The 14,504-nt window shown below is 33.0% G+C and overlaps 2 protein-coding genes across 2 annotated transcripts; one reads left to right on the forward strand and one right to left on the reverse strand.

Moving 5' to 3' along the window:
- Nucleotides 1–2,743: 2,743 nt before the first annotated feature.
- TRIADDRAFT_53983 (uncharacterized protein) lies at nucleotides 2,744–6,342 on the reverse strand (the record flags this gene model as incomplete). The annotated part of the gene is made up of 8 exons (XM_002110177.1): nucleotides 2,744–2,959; nucleotides 3,039–3,115; nucleotides 3,204–3,289; nucleotides 3,668–3,833; nucleotides 4,141–4,271; nucleotides 4,568–4,674; nucleotides 5,348–5,411; nucleotides 6,257–6,342. 8 exons carry the CDS (start codon nucleotides 6,340–6,342, stop codon nucleotides 2,744–2,746), a joined length of 933 nt encoding a protein of 310 aa, XP_002110213.1.
- Nucleotides 6,343–6,955: 613 nt separating this feature from the next.
- On the forward strand, nucleotides 6,956–8,973 carry TRIADDRAFT_53984 (uncharacterized protein; the record flags this gene model as incomplete). Its single annotated transcript, XM_002109665.1, has 10 exons — nucleotides 6,956–6,986; nucleotides 7,181–7,285; nucleotides 7,376–7,509; nucleotides 7,625–7,693; nucleotides 7,812–7,844; nucleotides 7,944–8,034; nucleotides 8,109–8,263; nucleotides 8,559–8,661; nucleotides 8,757–8,840; nucleotides 8,915–8,973. 10 exons carry the CDS (start codon nucleotides 6,956–6,958, stop codon nucleotides 8,971–8,973), a joined length of 864 nt encoding a protein of 287 aa, XP_002109701.1.
- Nucleotides 8,974–14,504: the final 5,531 nt, after the last annotated feature.

Genomic DNA, 14,504 nt, shown 5'->3' on the forward strand with positions numbered 1-14,504 from the left:
TACCGAAGTCCTACAAAATGTTTTTATAATACGTTGTTAGGAGGTCCGGTAAAGCACAACAAACAAATACCTATGTCAATAGATAATAATTTTTAGTAACAGTCTAACACTATCTACTTTTACTGGCATGCGAGCGTTGAAAGGAGTTAAATCATCGAAAAACTGCTAGGTAATATCTTTTCTATATTCCTTGGTTGGCTAAAATTCTATCTTTGTCTCGTCTAGAGATTGCATGGACTGGCCTATATTTAATATACCGCATTCCTGAACTAAGATATAATCATTAAAGTCTTAAGATTATTTTAGTAGGAATAAAGAAGGCTAATAAAGGATTCGAATCTTATTTTTGCAGCCTTAATTACTTCCTTAGTCATGCTTTTAATCATGTCATTTGCTAATATTGATTTAACAGCAATACATATAATATACTTATCATAAAATAAGTACTGCTATATTACAATAGTTCCATCAGCTTAGTAGAAATGCGCGATACCCTACATTTTATGAGTTTAACTTAAAATTAATGATAAAAAGAACTGTGCTAGTTAATCTTCAACTGCAATAGGTATTTAATGCAACAATGATAGTATCTGCATAACTAAATAAGGAAGGACGATGTGTTATTACGGATCAAAGGACCGATTTCAATACTGTAAAATCTTTGAACTACAATACATTTGAGGATCTTTATTATTAGTCAAATAATAAATATTGTTACATTTTTAATGAGAGTAATTCAATAAACAATATGTAAAGAGTAGAGAGAAACATGAATGAATTTTTATGTATAAATTGTACATAATGGCTAATGATAAAAATTGATCACATCACGACTAAAAGAGATATAAAACATAGCCTAGGTACAATCGACTAAAGTCTTCCGAGGACCTACGGCTATTTCTTTCTATATCAACCTATACAGTCAATATTACCAATTAATGCAGACTTATTTCGATGCAAAAGTTTGTTGCCAAACTATAGCCTGGAAATTGTTTTAAAACGGCAGTTATTGGCATCTTAGGAGGTGTAAATGAATGAATATTGAGCCTTAATCATTTTAATGTCAACTATTGTTTACGATTGACCTGCAAATGTCTTGAATCGATGACATCAATTTAAATCTTAATCACTATATAATACCGGAAATAACAGTAAAGACATCTGTACTAAAAATGCAAGTAAACTAAAAGGCTGACTGTTCAAGTAGGTTAAAATAAAGATATGTGAATAATTACGTTCCTAGTAATGCACTTTATGAGTATCGTCATCGATCGGCTATCAAGATAATGAGCCATGGAATCAATGATTTACATATGCCAATTAAACAAACAAATATCTAAACTGCCTCTTCTACTTCAGGCCTCATGTTAGCTTATTTTAATTGACTATGTCTTGACCAAATGAATTATTTATAATACTCTTTCAATCTATGTCAATATGTTGAATATCGTCATGTTGAATCAGCTGTATGTATTTGTATACCTATTACACGTAAACTAATCATAATCCTGGACGAAAATCATAAAGACATTGTTGTTAACTGATAATAAATTATATGAAACGTGAAAATGAATATTCTACTTAATAGATACAATACCGAAATAAAACATTGCAAATAAAATTTCTATGGTACTGTACTTTAACTTCAGGTTGCTCAGTTCTCTGTTACTCAATACATGGAACTAAAATTTGAATGCATTATGAAAAGCTTCTTTACTTGCAGCTCAATGCAAAGAAAATATTTCTCGAATACTTATACGATAACAAAGTCTACCTTCACTATAGCTCAAAGATAACGCGACAGTAGATTTATCAAATACCAATAAGCAGAACGTAAAGTTGGTTGTTTATACATTACGTTTTATCAAGATTGAACACTTGGGAATTAATAAAATGTATCTTTAATTTAATTTCAGTGGGAGCACATCGAGTTTTATCATCGCTCATCGTATAATTATGATAAATTGCGAAAATAGCATTATTGATCCCAAATTTAAGCCTATTATTTAGGAACATCTTAATAACAAATAACCTCATACAATACGCGCATGTAAATTATCAACAGCAATAAATAGAAGCCTAAAATAAATTTACAGTCCGCTAAGGTGATATTAAAAATACTAACGTATATCAAAAGATCTAATTAAAACGTCTGCACTTCATTACAGTAATTACAATGATTCGAGCTGTCATAGTTAAGTAAAGAAATAGTCGCCAATAAAAATCACGTTAAACACCTTTCCAATTAATACAGTAATAATTTTAAATTCAATCTCTTTTGAATATAATGCTAACATATACATGCGTATTAACAGTAAATGAATGATACAAAAGACAGATCTAAAAAGACCTTCTAATTCACTCATGCCATAATTTATGGGCTACAATTAGTATGTATCTATATTGCTACTATCTACGGTAAATAACAGCGAGTACATTACACCGTAGCAATGTTATCGATAATATATTTACGTTTTTGAAAGGAATCATATAAAAATATTTGATATGTGTCTGTATAATAAACACTGAGCTATAACGGACTACATAAAACTAATACCTCAATCTACCTTTCTTAGTGAGAATAGAACGAAAACTGGTTTTATAGCATTAGCATATTTAAATGGTCAAAATAAAATAGACTCTTTTTCTCTCCGTCTGATAAAACATTTCTATATATGTATATAAAATACAGATATCAAACTGAATCATAGCCATGACTAATCTAAAGATACTAGGAATATGCTTATTTTTTAGATTCAAATCTTTTCTTAGCCACTAATTGTCTGTAGGCTAAGATAGCCTTACTACGTTCGGCTAGGATACTTTGCTTTTCTGTAGTTGTCATATCCCGAAACTTTTTCTTTTTCCAATCGGCACCTCGATCATTCTCTTCTTTATTGTCGTAATCAACTTTTTTATCCTTTGATAGCAGCTTGTCAAGTAATAAATTGCTGGCAACCTGTAAGACGAGCAAAATTATATCTTTAATTGCTAACATAATACGCATCGTTAGATAGTAATGCAAGGATGAATCGTACAGCTTTTTCGACGCTTTTCCTAGGTTTTGCCGTTATTCTAGGAGGTTGTTGTACGACTTCACCAAATTTAATCTCGTCTGATTTAAATTGAAATCCAATATTGTGATATAACTCTTATCCACATTGTATGCGGTATTATGTATACTATAAATCTTGTTAGATTACCTTTTAGTTCTTTAAATTCGTCATGTTTATCATCTTTTTTCTTTCTATTTTTTTCCTTTAATTTTTCTCTACGCACTTTTAGATACCTGAGTTTAATTGTAGTAATGAAATTCTTTTTCATTCATTTTAAAGGTATAAATTCATGGTACGTATAAAAATGATCTTGCTGCGATTGTATGATGATGACTACATCGCAAATACACTGACTATACGATCAGAACTATACTCTGCGTATAACGAAATCAGATCAAGCGGCCAGTCTACAGGCACTTATAAATCTGATCATAAAACTTTTGCAAATATACTACATTTGTCCATCTAACACACGAATAAACTTTAAGTTATTATATTTACTGCATCTCGAGTTAAGTACAATACCATCCCATTCAAATTGCATAGCGTACACAAAGATAACCCTTTGACGCTAAAGTGTATTATGTATAAGCTCAAATCGACAGACATACTCTCTCCTTTTTGCTCTAATTTCTTTTAAATCTTTCATTTGTTCCGTTACAATTTCATTTGCTTCGCGATCTATGCGATCATAGAATTTTTTCATGCTTTCATGAGGCTGTTTGGAAGCAAAATGGGGTTTGGGTTTCGATTTGTTAGATACTTTAGTCGTAGGACCTAAGTCATAAGATCGTAATTTAGTAATGATATGACTATTATATTGTCGTTATTTTTCACGATTCTAGTTAATTTGCTAATGCTAATAAAGTTGAACTGGACCTGTGAAAAATACGAAGTGATCCAATACAATTTTACATAATAGCCCTAAGCCGTAGCACGCAGTAACTTACAACATATAATGTAATACGCCAAAGATTACTCGCACACTGCAACAATACTATAGAGCACTATCAACAAATAGAAATAGTAGAGCAACGGTGTATCCCATTATAAGTCTCTTGTAATTATTAATAAAGCTATTTACTTTTACGAGGTCGAGGTTTCCTTTTTCTGTTTTCATTAGACTCTGGATTGTTCTTAAATTTTCTTTTAGGATGAGCGCCCTGTCTCTTGTCATTCGCTTTAGCCGCTGATGGTGGACGATCATAAGTATCGCTTAATGAATGAAGACAAAATTTCGATTACTATAAGTAATGAGGTGATTTTTTACACAGTGTTTGCAATTATGAACAGAATCTATAGGCAGTTCAGCAGTCATTTCTTTAAACTTACGAAGAAATGATAGTCAATATCAGCGTACACTTAAATGCATACATGACTACAGTACTGTATGAGGTCCTATAGATTATTTATACATGTACAGTATAGTACTGTATATTACAAGGCCAAAAACATGATTGCTATCTTATAGCTGTTTTAATATTCCCTTTACTGCAAAATGATCTTTTTACCCTTTGCTATCTGCTTTTCTTGGTCCTCGATAGAAAGGATCGATGCTCTTTACTTTGCGAAATTTTTTTGCTGATTTCCCCATAGAGTGAAAATTATCCCGATAACGCTATAGAAAATACATAAGAAGAAACCATGGTTAAAGTTATCTGCATAAGCTTTAACTTTCTATTGCTGTTGATACAACAGTTACCTAGAACGCGGAACTAAGAGTGATAATAGACTACGAAACCGAAGGATGGCTTCGGAATTACATGTTTTAAATCATACTACCAATCGATGATTGTTACTACGAATAAGATTAGTCATCAATGCTAATAGTCATAGAGTTATATCACTAACATGAAATAGTAGTAAAATGCAATGCATTGATGAAAAATAGTAAAATGATATACTATACCCATCGTGGTACATTTCCAATACGAGCATGTGCTCACTGTAGCAAGTTAGTTTAGAGTGAGAGGACTAGAACTGCTAATAGACTATTTGAGAGTAGATAGCTTGCACTTTGCATGGTTTAATAGCATCAATCGATGCTCATTACTAGCTTACTTACTCGCTAACAACTTATATGATACTAAATTTCAATAATCAGTTTGTGAGTCTATCTAAAGTTTGATTTGTCAAGCTGCTACTATTTCCAAAGTCATAAATGAATTTGAATCAGCCGGTGAGCGTCACAAATATGATCTAATATTATGATGGTAAGATTTAGTAGGTATAGCAGTATGATGTATCATGCTACTTAAAAATTGAACTGAAGTAGCATTTATTTCAGATACCATTGCTGCCACAATAAATACAAGAAGTGGATGAAACGTAGGCTTGCCTGGACAAGTGGACATCCTTGAATATCAACAGTAATGATGACTAAAATGTTGTCTACTGTCGATTGCAATCATCCAGGTATTGAAATGATCATTTCATGCATACTCGTATGTGCTCCTATCCTAACGACTAACATTACCGCTGAAGCAATTTCCTATCGCACACTTGTGTAAATTACATTTGGCGGGTATCAGAGGACTACAGGAGATTCATGCTATTCGCCATGCTGCATACTAGCCTCCATCCTTCATTGAATGTCATGATCAATATCAAAATAGATCAAAATGCCGGCAAGAAAGCAGCTTGCCATTTGACCTCATGCAAAGCAGCATTACAGCTCCTGCAAGCCGTAAACTAAGACATTGCACCGACATACATCTAACAAGGTCATAGTAAGAAAATTCAAGAATTGAACCAGTTGTAAAAGTACATTAAGGATATATGCTGCTTACTTGAGAAATCTTTCTTTTCAGGTAGCTGGAGGCGATCAGAATGCTGCACAACTGGAGCAGCTCGTCTGTTGGAGCTCAGGCTTAAGTGAATATGTTGGCTACTCTGTGTCTGTATTAGTCCACTCGATCCTATACTGTACGTTATGCCCTTATCGCTGACTGGGTGGGCGTCAAAAATTACAGTGCCTCCAGAATAAGAAGTATCGTACACTGTACACTGTACATTGTACACTGTACTGTACGTTTTCAGTACAGTACAGTACTGTACACTGTACTGTACATACAGTACTTTACAATATATTGTACTTTACTTTACAGTGTACAGTACTGTAGCTGGCGAGCTTACTTCTGACATCTCGTTGCTATGGTATGTTCTTATCAGTCCGCAGGATAACATACTATAGCTTATACCTGCAGCATCGGCTGTAAGTGTCTATCGATTTGCTATGGTTTGCTGATATTGTTACTCGATCTTCCTCAGGTCTCCTCAACTTCATAGTCTGCCTTATGGTTAAAAGAGACAGTGCTTGCTGTAACTAGCGATGGACTAAACCTTATTTTGATATGATGTGTCTTTAGCAGTCTGCTCGTTTTGATAATGTTTCGTTTAATTAAGCTATGCCAGGGATTTGTTCGAGTTTTCTTCTTAAAAGTCCTAAACTCTGCGTGCATAGTATGGCTGCGCTGAGCTGCTTTAGTCGATCGGGTCTTACCATTGCCACATCCAATATAATTCATGTGCCTCATTTCCCTTTTTATACAAACTCTATTTTCTTACAGCTTGTTTGGTCACTCTGATTTACCCTGTCTGCCACAGTGTACAGTATTTCACAGTACAGTCTATATACTGTAATCGACAGTTCTATGGACTGTACGCCAGCCTATGCAATGGATTGGAGACCCTACCGAACAGTCGATTGGACTCAGTAGTAAACTACAGTATAGTCAACTCTGCTGAGTCATCGGCTGCAGGCAGAATAGGGTTGCATCGATGCAGCCAAGAGCAATCGACGTTGGTTGGCTATGCTAGCAGGCCAAATTAGAATAATAATCGTTCTAATATTAATTAGCATTGGATTGCTGAAGAAATAACGTTAAAGAATCGTCAAAATGGCCGATGTTCCAACCAATGCACCTATAGGTTAAAATTCTATCTGTAATCATGTAGGATCGTATTATGAGTAGAAGAATTTGTCATGCACTTTTGAGTTGCTAACTTCTGCTACAATGCTCGGGCAGTCATTGCAGATTTGCAATCTTTTACAAGACAGGATGTACTAGAAGTAGGTTATGCTTTCATTGATAAACCTTGAATGATACCTTTTCTACGTATAGAATGCCCCGGTACTCAGAGCCAACAAGCTGGTAAAGTTTCTGCATGCAATGGTTGTGCAAATCAACAGCTATGTGCTTCGGGAGCTTCATTACCTCCTGATCCAGGTATCAATGCTTACACGTAGTTTTGCTATTGCCATGGATATCTGGTGACGAGGGATCGTTTAATAAATGTTTAAATCCTCTATTCGACAGCCATTGAAATTATTAAACAGCGCTTACAGACAGTAAAACACAAGTTACTAATACTATCTGGTAAGGGTGGAGTGGGTAAGAGCTCTTTTACTGCACATTTAGCACGTGGTTTAGCCACCAATGAAGATGAAGATGTAAGTGCTAGTGCAGTATTGCCTTATGCCTGTTTGTTGTTTTTGCTACCAAATTTCTACGAGTATATATCGAATCGTCAGTTTATCCTTCTCTCTCGATACAATAATGGCTTAGATTGCTATCCTTGATATTGATTTATGCGGTCCGTCTATACCAAGAATAATGGGAGTGGAAGGACACCAGGTAAAAATAAACCTGCTTATGTACAATTTGGGTCCATGTATGCAATGATCAAAAATTTAACATAGTCTTACTGGATGGGTTTTACTCGTTAAACTTTAACTCGTATACACATTGATAGGTGTTTCAAAGTATGTCTGGTTGGTCACCTGTGGTAAGAGAATGGTCATGTCATGTTGCAGTCAATAATTATTAATTAATCTATCACTTGATGAACAATTTTATTCATAATAATCTATCCATTAACTTGCAGTTTGTCGAAGATAACCTATCCATCATGTCAATCGGATTTCTCCTATCTGGCCCAGCTGATGCCGTTATTTGGAGAGGTCCAAAAAAAAATGGTAGAACTGACCGTATTGAATTTGAAATGTTGAAAACTTTTAAAATAATTGTAAAAATTTCCATTCATATCTAGGTTTAATTAAGCAGTTTTTGAGAGATGTAAACTGGGGAGAATTAGATTATTTACTGATTGATACGCCGCCGGGAACCTCGGATGAACATATCTCAATTGCACAATATCTAAAAGGTGCTGGTGTTGATGGTGCTATTGTAATAACCACACCTCAGGTAGAATATTACGATCGTATCACATACTCTAGCGTAAGGCTATTTCAATAATGCAATTCAAAGTAGCTCACCTGCTGCATACTGCTTTTAGGAAGTAGCTCTTCTTGACGTTCGTAAGGAAATAAGTTTTTGTAAAAAAGTTGGTATTCCAGTTCTTGGTGTTGTAGAAAATATGAGCGGCTTTATATGTCCAAAATGCAAGGCAAGATGAATGTTTTGGTAGCGAATGATTTAAAATTGCGTTTCAATGCTAACCCAAATGTTGATTTAGCACAATTGAACATACTATTTACAGACGGAGTCGCAGATATTTCCCCCTACAACGGGTGGTGGACGGCAAATGGCAATAGATATGGATGTCCCATTTATTGGTAAAATTCCGTTGGATCCAAGAATAGGTTATTAAAATAATCCTATTATATACTTTACCTAAAAACTTTTCGGTACCAGACCCTTTCGTCAAATCTAAATTGATCTTGTAATTCACTCTTAGGCAAATGTTGCGATGAAGGAATATCCTACTTTTCCGAAGTCCCTGATTCACCCGCTACTAAGGCCTACAAAAATATTATTGAAGGTCAGAATCAACATTTTACTAAATTCTAATGCGCGATACCTCTTTTCCTTACGTTAGTCCGCTTTTCTTTTTAGAAATTCGAAAATTTTGTGCTAGTAAACCTGCAAATGACGCCTCTGAAGTAGAAAACTGATTAGCAATCACTTCTAAAACCTGCATATTGTAATTGTTGATATTTTTTAAACTTTTATCACATGATTAATTGTTGAGAAAAAATTTTATGCTTAATCCAATTATTTAATTGAACACTCGTATATTGACTACATAACAATGATGATGCATACAAACAAATTCATCCTTGAAGAAGATTCCATGTGTAATTTCTGTCATTTATGTTCAAACAGGAAAGCTGACATATCTACGTAATTACTATAATTAACATTTTCATTTGCTAAGAGATACTAAGTTTATAAAGATGGTACTGTTTATTGAAAGATATAAATATCACTTTTTGGATTTTCAAATGTATAGATTATTTTACGGCGTTTTAGATTGTTTCAGCCTGATGATTGAACGTTCAATAAGTTTTGAACAAATAATTATTTTAACAAATTAATCAGCTTATTCAAATTTTCTGTTATGCAAACTCCATTGTTTTAGATAAGTTCGTATCGATATCATTCAAGTCACTCCAAAAATGTGACAAAATAAAATTATTATATAAAATTTGTGCTGTAATTGTCAGCAGATTAATAGGAATCAAGTATTACGGATGAAAATTGCGTTTAATCAACTATAATTATGTGGCACCTGCCAGTGTAAATTATATTATTGATACTATACGTGTATTATCTATAAATGTACGGGTAAGAAACTCTAGCATGATTAAAAGAAAGAACTTAGGATCTGCTAATTAATTCGAAATTTGTGACGTTTATAGCTTTGTACGATTCATAACGGTAGTTATTTCAGTTAGATCATTTTTGATTTAAGTTATCATCCTTTTTCTAACGCTAATTTGTTGAAAATATTAGATCATATTCGAGGTTAAACTAATTTACGGTCATGCTTTTAATTATGATAATAATTTCTAATACAACTTTGAATTTAAAAAATTGGTAACTTTCCAGCTTGGATTACAAGGATTAGATTACAATCCTATTTCAATTTACAAAGGCTTTTAATAACTCAAGATTATTAACTGCTGTAAATCGAACATTGACTTGACCCTTTATTTTGCCAGACTGGTAACAAATTGATCATCGCAAGTTTAAATTGTTTCCCACATTAATAGATCTGTGATTAGAAACAAGAATATAATAATACATGGCTTAAATATTTACAACATTATGCTTGATCATTTAATAAATATTTGTCCATAGTTTCTGTGATAAATAAATCAAGATAAATAATGTATACGTGTACAGTTACAAAAATAGGCTGTAGTTCAATCCTCGATAATGGCTTAACCCATAACTGGGCAATAAGTAATCAATTTTTTAGTAGACCTTGTGTTACAAATCTAATTTACTAAAGTCTTCCATTATCTTTTGCATAAGTAAACTATCGCAACCAGTCCTAATGTTTTAACGCGCGAATCGGGTCGTAGTCTATCCTACGAAATGAGATTTTCGTTTATGATTTTAATACGGTTCCCTAATTGGACCGTTATTAATTCATAGGATCTTGTATGGATATCTACTTGTATTCTTGTAGTGTACAAAATCAACAGTACTGTGTAGAGGAGAATGGAGATCCTTTGCAATGTTGCATCATCTGATGAAATTTATTACAAAGTCAGAGTTTACTGCATTAAACTCGCATTTGCACTAAGTCATCTATGTTGATATAGATCCAATATCCCTACAGCCTACTCAATATAACCTTGCCAGCAGAAGTATGTGACTTCTGTTTAGCTTAGTAGTGTTGTACCTATAAATCGTGACAAGTAGAGAAATCCTTCTAGGCGAATGTGTATCTGATACAGTATCCATCATACTTTGGCGTGAACCGGTGAACGATCCCTTGACTATCTCAACAATTGCTTCCTGAAATGAACAAGGTAGACTAAAATAATCATGATTTTACCGACAAACCTTTGGTACATAGGCATATCTGCAAGCTAACTTGCCCTTTGAATGGAAGAATGCAGTTGCATTGGCCATTTTATCTCCTCTTAAAGTAGCCAACACATAATGCTATTGGCTTGATTTTAGCAACAATATCACAAAGTTGCCGACAATATGATGATAAAATAGCAGCTTGTGATTGTTATATATAGATGCAGTACTATATCTACTTATTAGTATTTACGATATAGAGTACTTAGATTGTGGAATCACTTAAATTAATAGACTATAATTTCGCTGTATATTCTTATAAATATATATATTTCTACTTAAACGTGTTTTACACACACATTAATCGTACCATATATAAAGTAATTTGGGAAATGTATAAATAAATGATTCTGATTAATCAATTAACGATTCTTAATTAAATCTACTACCAATTACCACGAACATAAGAGTAATCCATTTAGATTAGATCAAAAATCTCTGTTAACTTAATGAATAGCCCACTCTACATTTAGTGAAGGAGAGGGGTAGTTAATATGTCATCTCGCTGGCTTAAGGCCAATTTGATGAGTTGCTGTCGAAAGTCGATAGAAAGACTGCCGGCTGCTGGCCTTGAAATTGGGATCCACTACTGAATTATATTACTTCAATATCTTAAACTAAATACAGCTTGGTTCATCAACTGTTGGACGATATCATTAATAGCTGAACCTTCTATAATAAGGCTGTGCTGTAAGTTTAGCATCTAACACGTGCTATACAATAAATGGAGAGTTTATAAAGCTTGCAACGATTATTATTATCGTATTTGCTCTTTTTCTCTACAAATCAATGGCATTTCTTATACTCGTACTCTACGCGTGCAACACGTTCGTGACATGCTCTTCAACTAAATAAAATGTTAACATGATTATTTGCATTAATTGATATTCTTTATTACTATGCTATATGCACCGCCTTCTTGTTATTAATGGCTACTAGCTAACCTCCATCTCACTTCAATAACCCTAAATTCTAGTTTTAAATACTGTACCCAACTTCAAGTAATGGCTATCACGCCATACAAATGCCTGAATCTAATACAAGACGCTATCGTAGTATTTCACAAATACCAAATACAAACCAAAAGATAGAGAAATTACTATTTGATGCTAGTGTATCCTTTTTTACATTACAGTATCTTATACGTAAATCTATTAGCAGCTATTAAGATTAAGATTAACATTAACATTATTGACATTACAGATTGACTATATAGAGACAGGGGATACAAGGTGAAGGTACTAATTAATCAATCGACTACGCCGATGTTTAGTAATTTCGTAATGATATTTTGTTAGCATTTATTGAAAATTTTATATAGGACCTATCAACAGCTTTATGACTGGAGAATTATGTAGATAAAGGCATTACTAGACTGTACTATTTTACTCATATTTTAGTTATTGAAATAGGCATCTCTAGAATAATCAGCAAGCATTATTATGCCTATGCTTTCTTAGCTAAACTATTAGTAGACTCGTAGTATTGCGTTAGGTCTCTGTAGTGGTTTAAATTTCCTCATTACAAATTTCGATTGTAACAATGTGTGTAACCTTAAAAATCCTTGACGATATCGAATTTCACTTAACTATTAATCTATCTTACAGTTATTCAAATAGAAAGATAAAAACCGAATAGAATCTTGTATACTCACGGACAATCAGAAATACTTTCACAGTGTGTAAGTAAACAGTATACTGGAGACTCTTTCCAATATTTTAAATCATCTAATGAAATTTAATTTATTTCAAATTCAGAATTAACTGCATTAATCTCGTTCTAGCAATAAACAATCGACGTGCATATTGATGTTTATTCAGTATTCCTACAATCTACTCAACATAACCATATTAGCAGAACTATTTGACACATGTTTAAATTGGAATTATTGATTATACGCGTATAATTATAATAACTAGTAGTTTAGCCTGTCGCGTTGCTGACGGATCGTGACTCACAACATTAGTTTATATTACAGTTATTGTACTACAGTATTGCAAATATTAATGTAAATACATGTCATAGAATTGTAGTATTTTACAGTTTACCCATCGTGCATCGTCACAACCGATGATGATTACGCGCTATGTTACTGTATAGCGGAAGGCCAGCAACCCATTGTCAAAATATTTTCTAAGACAGAAATCAAGGGTATAGAACTTGTAATTTCGTTATGATAATTCTTCGATAACGCTATTTTTAGAAGTTATTAATATCCAATCTGTGAGTCACTAAAGATCATCATCACAACAATTCGAATCTTAATTAACTTTCTGCGCTGATATATCTTTGGAAAAGGTACACATTTCTGAAGGCACAGTACTATACCGTATGTGTCTCGTTGACATCTTTTTAAATGGAGCTCTTGCAATAGTAGGGAATCGTAATTCACCCAGATTCAATAACCAATGACAATAAATATTATAGCTTTCTAGCTATTGTTGAAATATTTTATGATCATTAGCTGCTCTCTTGGAGTTTTATATATTATTTCTTAGCTTTAAGGATATATAAATTTCTTCATAATGGATATGTGTGTGATATTTTCGGCAATAAGATAGCTGAAGATCCAAAAGGTTGAAGTATACAATAAAGAACCAAGTATTAGAGAAATGTTCTTATTTTTATTTTAAGAAATGTTGGCAAATATGAGAACAGTGCAGGCTACCTTAGCTTTACGAGGTATATTGCTATAAGTATAGTATTTTTGGTGTGTCCGTACATGTAATATCATGGCTTACATTAAAACATCGCACAAACTCTGTGCCACAGAGTTCATCAGGTGCTTCCAATAGGTGTTGATGACCGATAGGTACCTCATCCCATACTAAAATCGATGCTCCTTGAAGTAATCTACCAGATACCTGATATAGCATGATGAAGTTTCGTCTAAAATACGTCATTATTGCGGACTACGGATAGCACGATAGCAATGAACTTCCAATACCTCACACAGATTTGAGAAATATCTTTAAATACTAATTTTTCCCTATAATTCTGAGTTGTCATACATAGATTATATAGCTAGCAAAGCACCGCAGTTACTTTCGTTTCTTTGTGATCTTGTCAAAGAAATACCAATTACAAAATTTAGAATTTATCGTCTTTACCTTGCTAATTTGGTTACACGTCATTCGTATTAATACTTAGCTTACTACAGCATACGCGTACTTTAAAATGATTGATTGATAAAATTGCATTTTGGCTTTAATTCCGTCTCTTTTTTTAATTTTCTCTTATACCTATATATAGCTAGCAAAGTACTGTGATATGAAATAAGAGATTCACTTCCGTTTATTTTTAGATAGTAACAAAATGTTTGCAACTACGTTATTATGATTTCATTTTATCTCTTCAGTAAATTACTCAATCATTTTTTTGTAGAAGGTATTATAGTTTCTCGACAAAATTTACTTTCATCATTATTTTTAGATTTTTTCATTATATGTTCTTACTTTTTAGATTCTACACGACATTCACTCCACAATTTTTGTAGATATTCTTAAGGGTTATGCACGTGTATTCTGTCTTGTCAGCCTTATCGTTTTTTTGTTATTTTTTCATTATATGTTAGTTATTACTCTTTAGATTCTGTATGACATTT

Source organism: Trichoplax adhaerens, genomic scaffold (genome assembly GCF_000150275.1).
Source record: "Trichoplax adhaerens TRIADscaffold_2 genomic scaffold, whole genome shotgun sequence".
Classification (NCBI taxonomy): Eukaryota; Metazoa; Placozoa; class Uniplacotomia; order Trichoplacea; family Trichoplacidae; genus Trichoplax; species Trichoplax adhaerens.